This window comes from Carcharodon carcharias, chromosome 7, assembly GCF_017639515.1.
Source record: "Carcharodon carcharias isolate sCarCar2 chromosome 7, sCarCar2.pri, whole genome shotgun sequence".
NCBI classification, from domain to species: domain Eukaryota; kingdom Metazoa; phylum Chordata; class Chondrichthyes; order Lamniformes; family Lamnidae; genus Carcharodon; species Carcharodon carcharias.
Window position 1 is genome coordinate 44,857,892 of NC_054473.1, and position 20,116 is coordinate 44,878,007.

A 20,116-nucleotide genomic window follows, 5' to 3' on the forward strand; every position below is an offset into this window, starting at 1 on the left:
TGCTTTCTGATCTGCCTTTACTCCCTTCATTTGCTGTATTTCTGCTTCTCTTTTTTTCATTCTACTTGTGTGCTTCTTTCACTCTATGGCAGCAGTTTCCCCCCGTCAGGAGGGTTGTGCGGGAGCAGGCATGAGCGGGCGGGTTCCCAATTGGTGCCATTTTAGGTGGGCAGGCTAATTAAGGCACGCCCAGCGTGACATATGCCCTGAAGCGCTGTGCTCTCCCTGTGTGGGCGAGGGGGGTGGATTCTCTGAGCTGGGAGCGTGCTCTTTCGTGCTGCCTCAGGGAGATGGCTCAAATGTGAAAAACAGATTAAAGAATAGAAAAAATTCTACTGACATTTCCCCTCATGTGACACTGTCACTTGAGCTGGGACATGTCTGTAACTTTTATTTGAAATGGAATCTCATCCCACCCATGGATGAGGTTTCATGTTTTTACTGAAGGCTGCCTGGGCTCTTTGCCTGCCAGCCAACCTTAAGGTTGGACGGGCAGGTCCATTAAGTGTTTTAAGTACCTCACTAATGGCCGACCTGAAAATCTAAATGATCCTGTCCCCGCCCCTGCTCACCAACTAGAAAATGCTGCCCTATATTTTGCTTTTCTTTTCAGGTGTTAAGTGGAGGATAATGTGGAATGGTTTGGTATGGTGGGTAAAGAAACCATCAAGACTGCAGGTTGCATTGGAGGTGTGGGTTGCAATTAACATTTGACTCTCAAAGGCTCTCTTTTCATTCCCTCTCCCTCCCCTTTCATCTACCGCCTACAACTTAGCTTTCTACCAGCCTCTCATTCCCTTCACAACCCCTACTTCTATTTGAATTATGTGCTGAACTCCTACTTCTTGCTCTCCCATTTGCTCTGCTGTCACTCAGCTCACCTTTAACCACCCCTTCCATCCCCACCAGGCAGATGGCAAAAGTCCACAACCTGGTTTGCTCCTCCCTTGAAGATCTATTCCTCCTCCTTATCTGTCTAGGGGGTAACATATTAACATGGAGGAATGGTTAGCTAACAGGGAGTAGGAATAAATGGGTTTTTTCAGGTTGGCAAACTGTAACTGGTGAAGTGCCACAGAGATAGGTGCTGGGGCCTCAAATATTTACAACTGATATCAATGATTTGGATGAAGGGGCCAAATGTATGGTTGCTAAGTTTGCTGATGACAAAAGGATAGGTCGGAGAGTAAGTTGTGAAGAGGATATAAGGAGCTTGCGAAGAGATATAGATAGGTTAAGCGGGTGGGCACAAATTGAGTATAAAAGTAGGGAATTTTGCTGCAATCGTACAGGGCATTGGTGAGACCACATCTGCAGTACAGTTTTGGGGCAGAATTTTCTGCCTTCCAGGTGGGCAGGCCTGACCCAATCTCCGGCGGGCGGGGAGCCGATCCCTGCCGAAGAAACGGGCCCGGCCGCCATTTTATGTGGGTGCGCCAATTAAGGACCGCTCAGCGTGATGTCCGCCAGGAAGCGCTATGTGCTTCTGTGCGGGCGGGAGAGAATTCCCCAAAAGCGAGAGCGCACTCTTTTGCGCGTGCGCACAGAAGAGCACACATCTCCCTGAGGCTAAGTGCTGCCTCAAGGAGATCGCTGTAAGTTCTAAAAACATTAAAAATAGAAAAAAAAAATCCTTAACAATGTCACATGAGCTGGGACATGTTCATAGTTCACAGTAAAACGTTATTAAACTTTTTAAATCCCTACATAAATCTCATCCCGCCGGTGGATGAGGTTTCATGTTTTTTCTATTACCCGCCGGGGCTCCTGGCCTGCCCGCCAACCTTAAGGTTTGTCAGGAGGTCCCTTAATTGTTTTAATGATCCTGTCAATAGCCGCAATTGGCCGTTGACAGGTTGGCGGGCCCGGAGCTGATTTTGCTGCAGGCCTGCCTTCCTGAAAATTTAAATGGGGCGGCATGATGTTGGGGGTTCCCTTAAGAAAGAATATAATTGCATTAGAAGCAGTTCAGAGAAGGTTCATTCAACTGATTCCTGGGATGAAGGAGTTGTGAGGGAACGTTGGACAGGTAAAGCCTGTGTACATTGAAGTTTAGAAGAATAAGAAGTGGTCTTACTGAAGCATATAAGATCCTGAGGGGTCTTGATGGAGTGGATGCTGAGAGGATGTTTTCTCTTGTGGGAGAGAATAGAACTAGGGAACACAGGTTTAAAATAAGACAGAGATGATGAGAATTTTTTCTCTCGTTTGCCTGTGGAGTTCTCTTCCCCAAAGAGCAGTGGAGGCAGGGTTGTTGAATATTGTTAAGGCTGTGTGAGATAGATTCTTGATTAATGAGGGAGTGAAAGGTTTTGGGATTGACAGGAAAGCAGAGTTGAGGTCATAATCATATCAATCATGATGTTATCAAATGGCGGAGCAGGCTTGAAGGACTGAATACCCTACTACTACTCCATTTGATATGTTCATATGCACCCCCAAAGATGTTTTCTTTGTTTTCAAAACTTAAATTGATTAAATATAGAAATTAGAATAAGATAATTTTCTCTGCCTTTCTACATTTGATTATGATGAAAACACAGGTAAGCTTAAATCACTCAATATTAATTTGACTTCATTAAAGCTTCTGAAATTTGTACTTGTCCTTTACTGAGCAGAGTACTGGAAGCTAAAGCAAAATATCTAATCAGTTCAGCTGATTAAAAGCTACTGATATATCCTGGGCAAAGGCCTAAATGGCCAAGTGGTTATGGTACTGGGTTTGTAACCCCAAGATCAAGAGTTCAAATCTCACAATGGCAAACTATGAAACAATGTAACTTCATCTGAAACAGATGGAAGTGGGTTTGTACTCGAAAGAGTTACATCCTGGGCAATTAGGTACATTGCACATGCTCAGACTGCATAATCCAAATTTAGCTCAAAGTCTCAGATCAGAGTAAAACTATTAAATCCAAACCCAGGCTGTTGGGAGAAGCTGTAGCTTTTAAGTAAAAACTTTAGTTAAGTGATAAAGAGACATAAAGCCATTGCAATAGATACATTTAAATGTACTGTGTATTTTGTTTTTATTTTGTCTAAACTGTCATGAAGCTATTAATGTACATAATATTTTGGAAAATATTTTTCTTTTAAAATAGAGGTTTAGTCTGCAGGTGTGCCTTAATTGGATTAAAGCCAAGTCTGGGTGCTTTGATGGGTACTAGTTTTGGTATGCTCTTGCATTTTTTGAATAGAGCATTCAAGAAGTGGGGTGAAAACTGACGCCTTTCTTGTAGCTACTAAGCAATATGTTTATATTACTAATAAAATTGGTACTATGAAAGGGGTTTCATTGTTAAAAGGTGAAGTTCAAAGAGGCTGGTGAGACAATGAGAATTTGAATTCAATCAGTGGTGGTCGGTATAACTTCAGTAGTTTTCGGGTGTGCAGAGCAGAGGCAATGTAAGATCAAAAGGCAACTGTAAGCCTGCAACTGGCTCCACAGTGAAAATAACCTTGTTCTGAATTTGTAAGGTGAAAATGCTTTGCCTGGTGTTTGGTTAAGTCTATGGGTTGCTGTTGCCTTAATGGAGATTAGTTTGGGAATTTGTTAAAAGTTATGATAGTAGTAATTTGTAGCCAAGTGTATATATTTTAACTTGTGTAAATTAATAAAATGTTTTCTTTAGTTTAATGTCAAACCTTGAGAACTGATGGTCTGATTCCTGAATTTAGAGTCGCATCTCAAACATAACACTTAAAATTATAGGTTATGACAGTTTTTTTAAAGTTTCCCTCTGGGATTTTTAAATAACTCGGCTGTACCAACTGCATCAGTCATAACAAAACCCACAGAATCACAGAATTGTTACGGTGTAGGAGGAGGCCATTTGGCTCATAGTGTCTGCACCGGCTCTCTGAGCTTTTTAATTTAGTGCCAGTCTCCTGCCTTTTCCCCATAACTCTGCACATTGTTTCTATTTAATAATCATTCAATGCCCTCTTGAATGCCTCAGTTGAATCTGCCTCCACCACACTTCCAGGCAGTGCATTCCAAACCCTAACTACTCGCTGTGTGAAAAAGTTTTTTCGCACCTTGTATTTGCTTCTTTTGCAAAACACTTTAAAACTGTGCCCTCTAGTTCTCGATCTGTTTATGAGCAGGAACAGTTTCTCCCTACCTACTCTGTCCAGATCCCTCATGATTTTGAAAATTTCCATCAAGTCTCCTCTTAGCCTTCTCCTCTTCAAGGTAAACAGTCCCAACTTCTTCAATCCTTCCTAATAGCTGAAGAGTCTTATCCCTGGAACCATTCTCAGAAACCTCTTCTGCACTCTCTCCAATGTGTTCACATCCTTCCTATAGTGTGGAGCCCAGAACTGTACACAAATCTCCAACTGAGGTCTAATCAGTGTCCTTTATAAGTTCATCATAACCTCCCTGTTCTTGTACTCTATGCCCCTAGAATACTGTGTGCTTGAGAAACAGTTCTCTGTACCTGTCCTGCCACTTTTCATGACTTATGTACACATATGCCCAGGTCTCTCTGCTCCTGCACACCCTTTAGAACCGTGAGTTTGAACATTAGGCATTTCAGTAACTGGAAAAAATGGTACATGAAAAAAATGTTCACATAGTAATTTGTGGGAGCCTCATGGCTAAATTGGTAAGGTAACATTGTCAAACCCATAATAAATGTGGGCATAGGAATATAGGGCAGAATTTTACACCGGCAGAATTTTATGGTCCTACTGAAGTCAATGGAATTTAGAATGGCTTGCCACATTTTACGGCCCCATTTCCACCATGACGATGCTGTAAAATTTCAGCAATATAAGGAAAACACTTGTACAACTGTTTGGAGTGATATAGTGTAGAAGGGGCATGTGTGTGGTGTGCATCTGTGTAAATGTAAAATTTTCAACAAGTTATAGGTATGTATTTAAATCATTTGATGTTGGTAACCTGCTAACAAATCTTTTTCTGTCTTGTTGTCTTACAGTTGCTGTTCTGCTGAAGGATGATTATTTTGTCAGTGGAGCTGATCTTCCAGATAGACTTAAAGCAGAAAAGCTGGAATTTCACTGGGGTCAGAACAAAGGTTTTCCAGGTTCGGAGCACAGTCTTGATGGAAAAAGATATCCTATTGAGGTGAGAAAAGCATCAAATTGGTGAAATGTTATTTCACCGGATAATAAAAATATGCCTGTTTTAATGGTGCTGTATAGTCACTTGGTTCACTTGTGCATTAATTGAAACTTGATTTATATCAAAGATCAGAATTCGCATTTATGTTCCAGTTTGATATTCTTTGTTTAGCTCATCTAGTAAAAACTCTGAAGGCTGGTGCTTTCCTAATGTCTCAGTCATGATCCTTCTTCCTAGGCAGCCAGTGATGTGGAAGAAGCACGAATCCCAATTTCGAAGACAATTCAAACATTGCTTACAATACATGAAAAGTCTGATTGTGTATTTGTTATATCCTTGCTTGGTTTGCATTTTACTGGGGAAGGAAATGCTATTTTAGGTTTCAAAGTGTTCTTTAAAATGTTGTAGCAAGCGACCTAGTTGGAAGGTTGTGTAAATCATGTAAAACATGCTGCTGTTTGCAAATGGTAACCATTTGCCCATTTTTGCTCCTCCTCGTCAAAAGTGTTTTCAAAATGAAATTCCTTTTATTCTATACAACAACACCTATAACTCCAGCCTTAGAAGATCACCTAAGCACAGCAGCAAGGTGAATTTCCTCATTTTTGATGCCGGCTATCCTTACAGCTTCTTTAAATGAGATTGCTAATTAATACCAAGCTAAATTAACTTTTGTGTTGTGGAGTGGCATCCATTGGGTGCTGGTTTGGCACAGGCCAAACTGATTTCAGGTAAGAGAAGATCATCATCACATCTTGATCCCAAAAAAGAAAGTCTTGCATTTATAAAGCATTTTTCACATCCTAATGTCTCAAAGCACTTTACAGCCAATGAAGTACTTTTGAAGTGCAGTTACTATTGCAGTGCAGGAAATGTAGCAGCCAGTTTGCACACTGCGTTGTCCCATGATCTGCAATGTGATAATAACCAGATATTCTGTTTCTTAGTAATGTTGATTGGGAAAGAAATTTTGACCAGACACTGGAGATATCTCCCCTGCTCTTCTTCGAAATAGTGCTATGGGGCCTTTTACAGCTAACCGAGCAGGGAGATAAGTCTCAGTTTACCATCTCATTTGCTACAGTGCAGCACACCCTCAGTACTACACTTGAGTGCCAACCTTGGTTTTTGTGCTCAAACCCTGGAATGGGACTTGAACTCAGAATCTTATGATTTAGAGGTGAGAGTGTTTCCAACTGCGCCATGGCTGACAGATCTCAAACAATGGTCCTTTAAACCATTTAATGATTTAAGCCCATTGAATTAGTTGTTCTCCAATGGTATATTTAGTGCAAATTTATATATGTAATGATACAATGGTTGGACATCCTGATGCGGATGTTGATGTGCTTGTTGTATTTGTGATTTCATCACTGAAACACCTTCTCAGCAGTTGTACTGAATCGTGCATGACATAATTCATTGGCTCCTGTTCTGCTGAAGATTTGCCTGCTGCGCTGATCAGAATGCAGGAGTGACCCCTGCTCATTTGTAGAGAAAGGATGTATTTTTGTTTATGAAAATAGCCATATTTTCTCTCATCCCTTTTTTCTTGGTTTTCCTGCATTGCTATGTCATTTTCTAAATGGGTGAGCAAATAATATTTTGTGAGGCCTTCAACAATCTAACTTGTGTATAACCAACCAATCATAGATTGCCCCACCAGCCTCCATATTCAAAGGATCATCCTCCGCCAACTCCAGCATGATGCCACCACCAAACACATCTTCCCTTCACCCCCCCCACCCCCCCCACCGGCGGCATTTCGCAGGGATCGTTCCCTCCGGGACACCCTGGTCCACTCCTCCATCACCCCCTACACCTCAACCTCCTCCCACGGCATCTTCCATGCAACTGCAGAAGGTGCAACACCTGCCCCTTTACTTCCCCCTTCCTCACCGTCCAAGGGCCCAAACACTCCTTTCAAGTGAAACAGCATTTCACTTGCACTTTCCTCAATTTAGTCTACTGCATTTGCTGCTCCCAACGTGGTTTCCTCTACATTAGAGAGACCAAACGCAGACTGGGTGACCGCTTTGCGGAACACCTTCAGTCTGTCCACAAGCATGACCCAGACCTCCCTGTCGCTTGCCATTTCAACACACCACCCTGCTCTCATGCCCACATGTCCGTCCTTGGCCTGCTGCAATGTTCCAGTGAAGCTCAACACAAACTGGAGGAGCAGCACCTCATCTTCCAGCTAGGTACTTTACAGCCTTCCAGGCTGACTATTGAGTTCAACGACTTTAGATCATGTCGCTCTCCTCCATCCCCACCCCCTATCCGATTCCCCTTTTTCCAATAATTTATATATATTTTTCTTTCCCCACCTATTTCCATTATTTTTAAATGTATTTCCATCCAGGAAAATGTTTTTCCTCTACCTTTTAGCTTATTTCGATCCCCCCCTCCACCCCACCCCCATTAGGGCTATCTGTACCTTGCTCGTCCTGCTTTCTACCCTTAATGTCCCCATTAGCACATTTCTTAGCTAATATCATCACTGCCAACACCTCTTTGTCCTTTTGTCTATGACACCTTTTGGCAATCTCCACTTTTCACTGGCCCTTTATCCAGCTCTTAAACCAGCTTATATTTCACCTATTTTCTGTTTTTCCTTAGTTCTGATGAAGAGTCATTCGGACTCGAAACATTAACTGTATTCCTCTCCACAGATGCTGTCAGACCTGCTGAGTTTTTCCAGGTATTTTTATTTTTGTTTCCTTACCATTTTACTTGAGCGAGCCTTAACGTGACAGTTTTGTTGAATAGTCATACGGACTCGAAACGTTAACTGTGTTCCTCTCCGCAGATGCTGCCAGACCTGCTGAGTTTTTCCAGGTATTTTTGTTTTTGTTGTAGATTTCCAGCATCCGCAGTATTTTGCTTTTACTCATAGATGATGATGCACTGTTCACTTAATTTTAAACTCCCAGCCCGGGTAGAAATGAAAGAACCCTAGTAGGCATTTTCCATTTTGACATTGGAAACTCTTGGTGGAATTTTCCATCCTGGGTAGTGGGGCAGATGAACACGCACAATCTTCTACTATTAACCTCATTAATTATGTATCTGTGAGGATCTTAGTGACTCTTGTAGTGAGAGCAGGCCGAAAGTCCCCCAACCCACCATCACCACATGGAGTTGAATGTCCTGGCACCAAAATTAAAGAGCACCTGAACAGACATTCGCTCATTGTAGGCCAGTAGGCTCCGCACTACTACAGAGTTCTTATGGCTGTAGCTCGTACTAGAGAAGCTGAAATATGAGGCTGCCTCCGGCACTGCCTGTCGCTCATCTTTAGATAAGAGCACGGCCGACAATACATCCACGGTTGGGCAAGTGCTCGCTGATGCAGTGTTCCATGTTCACCAGCCTCTTGACCTTCTAGAGGCTCCGTTGCCTCTTGCTTCTCAGGCCTTCGCTCCTCCTGGCCCTGTGCCAGCCTTTGATGGGCACCCCCCCCCTCCTCCTCATCTGGATGAGAGCCATTGCCAAGGCAGGGTTGCCTGCAGCCTACATCGTCAATGCCTCAGTAGATATGTGAATGAATTGAAGTGATACATTAAGTGAACATGTCCTTTACAGGTTTCCCTCCATCTCAAAGCCAGCACACAAGTGCTAAGCCCTTGATCTGGCTTCCATGTAGACCTGGCATCTACACCCTATCCTGCAGGTGAAGGACATCCTGGAGGATCAGAGATGGATGTTCCCCCTGTACATACTTGAATGCAAATGGAGACATTGCTCTTTGATCAAGGTGATGACAGTCATGTGCAAGAAGCCTCATGTAGACACTTTTCCCCTTGTCTCCACTACCCTCTTCTATAGAAAGCATAGACAGCATTGAAAGACTAACCGCATGATCCATTGTCAGCCATGTCCATTGACCTGGAAGGATGGAGGTTTGGAATCACTAGTAGGCTGCCCTGTACCAGCTGTGCCCCTTGGAGTCATTCCACCTCCCTCCCTCCCTTCATCCCTGCCTCTGACTGCAGCCAATGGCAAATGGCACAGAATGAACAGCAGCTCCACACCTTGCTGGGATCTTGATGTTATGAGACCCATGAGTCGGGAACAAATCTGCTGAAATTCAGGCTTAAAAATAGAGAGGAGAACACAAGTGAGCATCTTCGACCTTCCATTGCCTGATAATTACTGGGGTGTTCCTTTAGTCAGCCACATGTACTGCCCTTGAATTCCACCCACCCAAAAAGACCCTCCTCCCACCTCAAGGAATCTCACTGATTGACTAACTGTGTGGTCAAGGTCAAACTTGGTCGACCACCTTCTACCCTTCCCCATCACCCAACTTCCCCCCATCACCCTTGACCCACCCAATATCACCATTCCTGTCCCCTCTGTCACACTTGAACCTCCTCCCGTTACTCTGGACTCTATCATGATCCACCACCTCATGCCTTTTCTCCCCTTAGAGCCAACACCGTCTCCATGCCCGCCGTGACCCTGCCCCTGCCCTTCCTGTTATCCCAGCCACCTGTCTTGCCCCCCTTCATGCTTGTCCTTCTTCACCCAGCCGATGAGGCCTCCACCTACCAGACTCTCATCCTGGACCTACCCTTACCGCATCCCACTCCCCACTCTGACTGTGGGTGTTCCCCCTATCACAAGTACCCTGAGTTCTCCCCCCAGGACCCCACAATCAACACCACCGACCCTGCCCTCTAAGACAGCAGTAATCCAGAAACCCAGGGTAATGCTCTGGGGACCTGGGTTCGAATCCCAGATTGTGGGATGGTGGTGGGATGGATTGGCAGATGGTGGAATTTGAATTCAATAAAAATTAAAAAGTCTAATGATGACCTTGAAACCATTGGCGATTGTTGTAAAAACCCATCTGGTTCACTAATGTCCTTTACGGAAGGGAAATCTGTTGTCCTTACCTGGTCCGGCCTATATGTGACTCCTGACCCATAGCAATGTGTTTGACTTTTAAATGCCCTTGAACTAGGGGGCAACTAGGAATGGGTAATAAATGCTGGCCTGGCCAATGACGCCCACATCCCATGAGTGAATAAAAAAAAAATCTCTCCATCATTTGTCCATAAGTCTGCCTTCCCTTTCCAGCCGTCGCTCAACCCTTTCACCCTACCCCGGCACCCCTCCAGCAGTTGCCTGCCTCCCTTGATCAGCCTTGGCGCAACGTTTGCTAATGGCACTTATTATGAGTGAAGTTATGCGAGGTCCCCAAGAAGGAGAAAGAAACATCTAAGGACATCAACATCATGGAAGAGGTGAAACTCGCCGGGTGCACACCACTTATATACAGTAATAAAACCGAATGTTCTAAATTCTTGCTGGCGGCAAACTTAATTTGGAGACAGAGCTTACTTCCTGCGAGGTGGCCTTTTAATGAACATGCATGAGATGCTAATGCATGCAAATGGGGTTTCCGACATTGTCGGGAAGTTCAACCTATCTTTAACCTGCCTTGAAAGTCGGAAGAACTCCACTGGTTTATTCTGCTTTTGGGAAACAGATTTTTTGCCTCCTGCCAAATTAAGTGCCCCCACCCGCTGTGATTCCCGTGGCTGGTGGGAGCTGAAAATTTCGCCCTCTGTGTGTGTACATGTGCTCACCTCCTCTGTGATGCAGTGCATCGGCGTTGCAATACAATTTTAGAGAACAATATCTGTGCAATGAATTCGATTTTAGATTGACAAGACCATGTGATGTATCAGAATCTAGACTGAACCCAGCTAGATGAATCCTAGGAAACATTTAAGGGTTCGGTTGCATTTTTAATCAAACTGGCTTTACAGACACTGAATGGTGATCTGATGGCACATTGTAGTGAAGTCTGTATAGTTACCAAACAGATCATTACCAAACCAATGCAGAGATATCCTCTAATAGGTATTCTCCACAGATTACAAATTATTCATTGGAAAAGTGCCTCCATATTCATCAGCTGGGACCATCAAGCTGTTTGATTTTAGACATTGTTCCTATGCTAGCATCCAATTAGCTATTGATGTATTCTCATGTGACACACAGAAGGGATCACATGTACAAAATCACAAAGTTGCACCTTTAGGAGTTGATCCTAATAAAAGTTGAAGGTTTATAGTTGCACATGTGCTGTCCCATATACCCAGAATTTATAAACTTGTTTTGAAAAAAGTTTTTCTTAAATGCACCAGTAAAATGTAACAGACTATGAGAGAACATTTCTGCATTGCTACAGGTATAGCAAAATAGTAAATCTGTTCCTACTGAATGGTTTATGATTGTAATGCAGTCAGTGCAATAATAATCTTTGTCCCTACCCCCAAATGGTTCCATAATCTGTTTTTAGAAGTTTCCATAAAATTCTACAAGAGATCTTGGGATGGCAAGTGTAGGCTTTGTTCCTTTTAAACAAGCTCAGCTCTGGCAATTAGAATTTTTTCTCTTAGCTGCCCTGGGAGTCTGGTTTGTTTGCTTTCTGTACCAAGCCTCGTGTGATTCCCAATAGGCTCCCCTGGTCTCACCTTGAGAAATACAGGCGACTTTCAGTGAGGTGGAATTGGAAACTTCCTGACTTCATGATATGATTTGTCGAAGGGTCATGAGGACTCGAAACGTCAACTCTTTTCTTCTCCGCCGATGCTGCCAGACCTGCTGAGTTTTTCCAGGTAATTCTGTTTTTGTACAAGAAAAATATGCCCATTGCCATATTTTTAAGCAGACAGCTAGCATTTCAGCCCAGTGTTTGACAAGAAAAATCATGTTCTTTATTAGCATTAGACGTGATCAGTGTAAACCAGTTTATTTGGAAGTTGGAACTGGAGCTTATCAGGGGCAATTGATTCCAGTCCCACCCTCCAATCTATATGCTTTTTTGACAACTCTTGCCGCTGTATTTGTCGAATTTCCAAGACTTCAAATAAAATAGGAACTGGGCTTAAAGAGATGAGTTTTGTTTAAATTTTTAAAATTGTACTAAGGTTTACAGCAGAATCACGGTTGGGTTCCAAAACACAAAAAATGTACCAAAGAAAGTCGTACAATTAAGGGAAGGGCATACACCCATAAAGAATAGAGGATAACACAAAAGCAAAATACTGCAAATACAGGGAATCTGAAATAAAATGAAAATTTCTGGTTTCAGCAGGTCAGTCAGAGAGAAATAGTTAATGGGCAGAATTTTAACTGCCATGGGGAATGGGCTCAGATGCAAAGAGGCAATAAAATCCAAGACAAATGGTCATTCGGGAACCCAATGTAATCTCACCCACATCCAGATTTGACACTGACAGGATTGCAGGCAAGCATGCAATTGCAGGATAAAGTATTGCAATATACAAAAAGGCAATTAACTTTGGAATTAATCCACCATTAGCTTTAACAACCAACATGCAGGTTTCCTGAGCTCACTGCAAGTCACCAGGGTCAGGCAGGCAAGTGCACAATGGGGAGTGCTTCTTCAGTGAAACTGACAGGTTAGGAAGCCTTCAAACAGTGAAACTGAATAGCTGCAGCCATGTCTAGGTGATAGGCTGGTGCTCATAGCACTTCTCCTGAGAATGTGCTTTCACTGCTTAAGAGATGATTGCCAACTTCTTGGAAGTCAGTTTACCTGTCTTGCACATGAATTACTTTGATCTGTACTTCCCTGCAGTCAGTCTCTACCACAACATGGGAGCAGCTGAAACATGGGGAGATGGTAGCGTAGTGATAATGTCACTGGATTTGTAATTTGACTTATGCTCTGGGGACGTGGGTTAAAATCCTGCCAAGGCAGCTGGTGGAATTTAAATTCATTTAATAAAATCTGGAATCAGAAAACTAATTTTAGTAAGAGTGACCACAAAACCGTTGTCGATTGTCGTAAAAATCATTTGGTTCATTAATGCCCTTTTACTGAAGGATATCTGCTGTCCTTAGCTGGTCTGGCCTACATGTGACTCCAGACTCAGAGTAATGTGGTTGACTCTTATGCCCTCCGAAATGGCCTAGCAAGCCACTCAGTTCAAGGGCTATTAGGTATGTAGAGTTCCAGTTTCCACATGACAGGAAGGGCATAATTACCCTGGAGTGAGTACAGAGGAGATTTACAAGAATGTTGCCAGTGCTTGAAAATTGCAGCTATGAGGAAAGATTGGATAGGCTGGTGTTGTTTTCCTTGGAACTAAGGAAGCTGAGGGGGTGACCTGATTGAGGTGTACAAGATTGTGAGGGGCCTAGCTAGAGTAGATAGGGATGTCCCGTTTCTCCTAGCAGAGAGGTCAGTTACCAGGGAGCACAGATTTAAGGTGATTGGTAGAAGGATTAGAGGGGATATGAGGAAAGGTTTCTTCATTCAGAGGGTGGTAGGTTTTTGGGATTCACTGCCTGGTTTGGTGGTGGGAGGCAGAAAGCCTCAACTCATTTAAAAGGCACCTGGATCTGCACCTAAAGTGCTGTAACTTGCAAGGCTATGGACCAAGTACTGGAAGGTGGAATTAAAATGGGCAGCTACCTTTTTTCTTTTAACTTTTTCAACCAGTTCAGAAACAATGGGCTAAATAACATCTTTTTGCGCTGTAACTTTTCTATGGTTCTGTGGTTCAATGGATGGACAACAAATGCTGACGTTGCCAGCATTGCCCACATCCCATGAAAGAATAAATTTAAAAAGCCTCTACCTTGCACCTCTGATGAGGAACAAGAGGAAAAGCATTAGTAACATCCAACAGCACCGGGAGCAGCAGGAGCAATACCAGTTGCCTTCTCCTCATGTACATGTCACTCCACAGGTCAGAGCAGGTGGACACAGAGATTCAGCTTAAAGGAGGTGAGATCCTCAGGACAGGGCCTACATGCAGAGGCTGAGCTGACTTGACATCTGTGAGCACCAATACCTTAGGAGATTCAGGCTTTCATGGCAGGTGGTTGCTAACACCAGCAGCCTCCTAGAACAAGGCGTCCTTTGCCATGCGCCAAGGGGGTAAGCATTGTCAATGGCCGTCAAGATGGCTATCACCAGTGACACCCCGCCCCCCTCTCAGTTTCTCTGCCTTTCCCTGAGGTTCTGCACTCTCTTACGCAAGGAGAGAAAGCAGAAAGTTCTGAGAGTCTGAGAAATGAATTGTGTGGGGAGCAGGTAAGGACAACATTTGTTGTTCTTACACCCACCTCACAGGATGTGAGGTGGGTGTAAGGTGCATAGAGGTGAAGAAGAGTGTTGGCTGTTCAGATGGGGATGTGAGCTGCCTGGAGAGAAAAGAAGAATGGAGCTGCAGGGTGTGTTGGTTTGAAGAGTGTTGTTCAGTAGAATGTTGAGAAACTCAGAGTGTGAGGGCTTGGCACCTGATGAGAATGTTATGCCACTCATCTTCCAGCGTTCCTGAGGTCCTTGAACTTCTTGGGCATTGTATCCAGGCTTGAGGGACCATACTTCTGTTGCTCACTTCCTCAGCCATTTCCATCCATGCCTGCTACTGGCCTACCTGCTATGTGTGGGTCTGTCCTTTTGAGATTTCACCCAATATTTGGGGCTGATGATCATTTGTCAGAAGTGGAAGAAGATGGAGATTTGACAGTTTTCAAGCAAGTGCAGAGGCAGGAAAAGTTAGAGTGGGTTGGAGGGGCAAGAACAAAAGGGAAGGATAGGGTCGAAGGCAGAAGAGATTAAATGACAGAAAGGAAGGTGGTGGAAGGCAAATGGGAGTGGTAATAGGACAAGTAACAAAACAAAAGATGGGTCGAGAGAAGTAGTAAATGGTAATAGAAGAACCGTCACAAACGCCTGCTGTTATAAAGGTGGGGTTATAGTTTGAAATTGTTGAAGTTAATGTTGAGTCTGGAAGTTTGTGAAGTCCTTCCCAATTCAAAGATGTGGTGCTGTTTCTCAAGCTACCGTTCGAGGCTGAGGACCATAAATAAAGGATTGTTGGTTATACCTGCACCTCAGGATTGGACAAGCAGGTATGAAAGGGCATGGGGTGGGGGGGGGAGGGAAATAGGTGAAAGGGATTCAGAGGGAGGGGTCTGTGGGGTCAACTGATGAGTCCTGGGGAAATTGGTGATAGGGATGTTGAGTGTTAAAGGGGGCAGTGGGAGCTTGTATTGTGGAAAGGTGAGGGTTCAGCAATGACGGGTGAAAGGACGCTGAGGGTTGGTGAAGGCAATATGGAAGGAGAAGTGGATTCTAGGGGTCGGCAGAATGAGGGGTGGCAGATCTACTGTCACGGAGGCTGGTCTCCTCGAGAAGATAGGGAATGTGGGCGTTCACCTGCACAGGACTGAGGGTGATGAGGGTGGGTTAAAGGGTAACTGTGGAAGGGTCAAATGTTACACCTGGTGGGGGGCAATGGTTATGTGGGGGAGGATGTGGGTTATGGGGGGAGGGATAAAGGCATTGGGCTTGACATCGAATGTTACATGCACCATGGCCGCTCACAATGATCCACAGCCTCATGGTAGAGATCTCAAGATGTTGCATGGAAGTTGGGTCATCGGTGGGTGGGTGGAGATGTAGGTCACCTCAACTGGACAACTGAAGGGGAACCACAGCATGTAGTACTTAAAATGCTAGGGTGTTGGACCAGATGAGTGCGTGAAGGGCAAAGGCTCAGCGTGCACAGAGGACTCCTTGCACATGGCTCACAAGGGCCCTGGTAAATACCTTTGCCTCCCTGCACATGCATGATTCTGGGGGACATAGACCCAGCCTGGGGTGTCCCTCTGAAGATGTAGGTGTGGGGGGTGGTGGGGGCTCATGAAACACAAATAAACCACATCAGACTTTGTTAAAGTGTAAGTGTACTCTATTTACAAAAGTGTCATAACTTTAACATTCATAGTGCACCTGTTCAACCACATGTGAAATCAAAACTTCTTAATCTTGCATTCCCTACCACATCTTCTAGGCAGCCGGCAAACCAGTTATCCCTGTTGTTTTGGATGAACTTGCCGGCTGTCCTCTGGAGACCCAAAGCTTGGAGAGCCCCAGCTTACTTTGGCTGTCCAGCTGTTGCGCAGCCACTCCCTCTGCAGTCACAGAGGATGAAGCTGAAGGGGTCACAGACAAAGGGGGTTTGGAAGGGCCACACATCCTCAGAGAGCCCTGAGTCGGAGGTCCCAGGGTGCCTGTCAGCCGGTCCTCCTCTCTTTGGTGCTTAAAGGCCCCTGACTCCTAGAGCGGAAGGACACCTGGAGGGAGATCAAGATGCCCCATCCCCCTCTTGATAGCCACTGCAAAAGCTCACCCATGGCTATACCAATAGAGTGCAGGTCTGTGTACATCACCTGCTTCCTGCTCCTGCAACAGGACTTAGGCCTGGACTAGAAAATTCCACCCCTCATCTTCACATGTTGCAGATTTGAATTGAAAATTGCTTGAGTGTCATTTTTGGGGGCAGTGTCTGTTTTTCAGGTTGGTAGGTATGGAATTAGTGTGCTGGAAGACTGCTGTTTAACACTAGTGGCACAGTACTTAAATTCAACCAATGTTTGGATTCTTGACTATGACTGATAGAACCCAAGGTAGCCAAATATTGGCCCAATTCTTCCAGTCTCCAGATTGTTAGAGACTGGACATATTAACAGGAAATGCACTTTGGGACCCTATGGAAGTCCTGGACTTGCTTACCTACCACTACCACCCCACCCACCTGCAAACTTTACCCACATAGCACCCTGCCACCCTACCCACCTACCACCCACCTACCTGCCATTTCACCCAACTATCACCTTACCTATCACCCTACCCACCAACCACCTCACCCAACTGCCACTTCACCCACCCTACCACCTTACCCATTCAGCCATTCATCCATTCACCCACTCACTAACATTCAGGGCAGGATATTGCCCTTGGTGGGCGGGTGGGCCCCATTGGCTCGGCAGCGGGCGGGTAGCCGATCGCCGCCGCTGAAATGGGCCCTTCCGCCATTTTAAGTGGGCGGGCCAATTAATCCCAGCAGGTTGCCCAATGGGAAGTGCTATGCGCTTCCTGTGCGGGGGGGAGGGATTCCCCAATTGAAAGAGCGCACATCTCCCTGAAACTAAGTGCTGCCTCAGGAAGATCACTGACAGTGTTCCAAAGTTTAAAACTAGAATAGTAAAAAAAATTAGTAACATGTCCCCCTCATGTGACAATGTCACATGAGATGGGGCATGTTAATAAATATGACTTAAACTTTATTAAACATTTTAAAAACAGACATGAAACCTCATCCTGCCAGAGGATGAGGTTTCATGTTTTTTCAGAAGCCCACTGAGGCTCCTGGCCTGCCTGCCAACCTTAAGGTTGGACGGGCAGGGCGTTTAATTCTCTTAATTATCCTGTCAATGGCCTCAAATGGCCATTGTCAGGTCGGTGGGCCTGCCTTCCTCAATATTTAAATGGGGTGGGATGACGTCGGGGGTTCCACCCGACATCATCTTGCATGATTTTTGCGTTGGCCCCAGCCTGCCGACGGAAAAATTCTGGCCTCAAACAGGACCTTTAAATTTGCTGTACAGCAGATAATGTCATTAAAAGGCGACGTGTCCTGTCTCCCCCTGGCTGACTACTTCACTGCAACGGAGATCTCCAAGGGACATTGCTCTCTACATTTCTGGTAGAGCCGGGTTCGGAAGACTCGGCAAGAAATGCAGAGCAGTGTCATATCGGGGGCAAGTTCAAGTGGCATGGCAATCCGATGATGATTGCCACTCCTCGGAACATTCAGGACAATGTCTTTTAAGTTGTATGAGTCTCTTTGTCAGCCGATGTGTAGTTTTGACTGTTTGTTTAGTAGCCCTACCCAATGCAGAGGTGCAGGATTACCAATGTAAAGGAACCATGATCAGCCACAGCAAAACATTATTAATCAGCTAACCTATATATTTTGAATTGCTACATATTCATTATTTATTGTAGGGTGTGCATCAAGTATTTGTTCAGCCACAGTGTGCCAATGAAATTGGGTATCCTTAATTGGCTCTTTTTTTTTAAAAAAAAATACCTTTATCATTGACTCATAGAACTTATAGTACAGTGTGTATGTCAGAAAGAGAAGACAGAGATTTGAAGCTCTCTGAGAAGAAAAAAGCTACTAGGTTAGTGGGACAATAGTTGACCGAATAATTAGTTATGGGACAGTGAAGTGATGAGTTTAGCGAAGGTGCTGCTGAAAGACTAAGTTTAGGGAACTCATTTGTTTGCTCTGCAGTTGAAGAAACTGTGTGTGGTTTTTGGGTGTCTCGGGGAGAGATACTAGTTGAGTGAGAAAACTGTTTGCAACTGTGCCAGTCCCAAGGGGGAAGCCTTTGTGTCAAGCTAGTGGTAATTCTTAACAAAAACAGAATTACCTGGAAAAACTCAGCAGGTCTGGCAGCATCGGCGGAGAAGAAAAGAGTTGACGTTTCGAGTCCTCATGACCCTTCGACAGAACTTTAATTCTGTTTTTGTTTTGGATTTCCAGCATCCGCAGTTTTTTTGTTTTTATCTAGTGGTAATTCTTCACTGGTTTATGTGTCTGTAAAGATATTGTGGAGGTAAAGGAATAGTGGGAATTTGAATCATCATCTTGTGTTTGTATTGAGATTTTTCCAAGCTTTGTGTCAGGTGTAACATATTTTTCTTTTCTTACTTTAATACGTATTTTATTCTTAGTATTCAAAGTTCATCAGCAGACTCCTGTGAACTTGTTCAGTAACTTTCTTCCATGTTTCTAAACAAAAATTTACGACCTATCAAACTAGGTTTCACTCTATGATCTGACTTCTCCAGTATTAACATCAGCTGGAATCGTAACACATTGTAGCAGCAACCAAAGGAAATCAGTCTAAATTAACCTATGAGCTGTGATCTCTTTAAGAAGCACTGGCAGAGCAACCTTCCTGCTTCTGATCACATATTCAGCTTTTTAAGGTTGAGAGAGATGGTTAGCTGGAGTATTGAACTCCGAGATGGCTTGCCCATTGTCAGTCAAGGCTGAACACTGATTGCCATTTGATCTGCCTGCTCTGCATACTTCTGACAGACGTTCACTGCGTGCATGCTTCTGCCCTCATCAAAGTCGTATCCAGTATGATTCACCTCAAATGCGCCTGCACACCACGAGTTGCTTTCGAGCTCTAAGAGGACTCACTGCACTCCCAAAAATAGGCACTACCGAGACCAGTTTCTTACCTGAAGGCTTTTCATCATTCCTTTTTGATCCCATTCGTTACACTCCAATTTTTCCAACTGGTACCGAAATGATTTCTTAAAAAAACAAATAGTAGTGAGGTAGACCACTGCATGTGTAGTGTAAGGTTTCCAATATTCAATTTTCTGAACAACATTCTATTTGTTTCTCTTGGCGCCACTGTTACATCTGATGGACTCTCATGCCCGTAGGCGCTTTTACTTTAAGGCTTTATAGAACATTTCTTCAAGAAATAAAAAAATCAGAAGAAAAGTGTATTGCTAAAAGGTGGCTACTCCCAACAGGGGACCATCTAGGTTTATGTTAACAATATGTAAGTATGTACGTATCATCACGTTTCTTAGTCGTGATCACTATCCATTGATACTCTCAAATATCTAAGTGAACCCTAGGCAAAGTGAGTGTTTGGGCCCTAGACTAGTGCCCTCCAGGGCTGACCCTCACTGTTTTTGCCTTATGCATGAAGAATGACTACTTGGGTGAGGTACCAGAGCATGCCAGTGCCTTTGAAGCCATACAACAGTAAGATTCAGTACCTTTAGAAGATAAAAGATGAAAATATTTGCAAGGACAAGAATGTGCAGCTTGCCAGCTCTGATGAGAAATCAGTTGATTAAAACAATTCGCATTGAGCCATTAACAAGAAACTCAGGACAGTTCTCAGGAAAAACACAGGCAATATAGCTCTCATTATGGCTTTGGAATTAGAGATAACTGAGTTGGATAAATAGCAAAACAATTACTTTAAAATCCAAGTAAATAATTGCACTTTATTGAGTAAAGCACGCAGCATGAAGACATCAACAACAACAACTTGTACTTATCTCATGTTTTTCATGTAGAATCACAGAAGGCACTTCACAGAGGCATAATCAGAAATAAATAAAACATCAGGGAG

The 20,116-nt window shown here is 44.0% G+C and overlaps 1 protein-coding gene across 1 annotated transcript in view; it reads left to right on the top strand.

Annotated features, from left to right (window-relative positions):
• LOC121279750 (receptor-type tyrosine-protein phosphatase gamma-like) overlaps positions 1-20,116 on the top strand; it is a 783,231-nt gene that overhangs the window by 344,118 nt on the left and 418,997 nt on the right. The window contains exon 4 of the mRNA XM_041191026.1: positions 4,947-5,095. Within this exon, the coding sequence (XP_041046960.1) occupies positions 4,947-5,095 (149 nt within the window). The remainder of the gene's footprint in view (positions 1-4,946; positions 5,096-20,116) is intronic.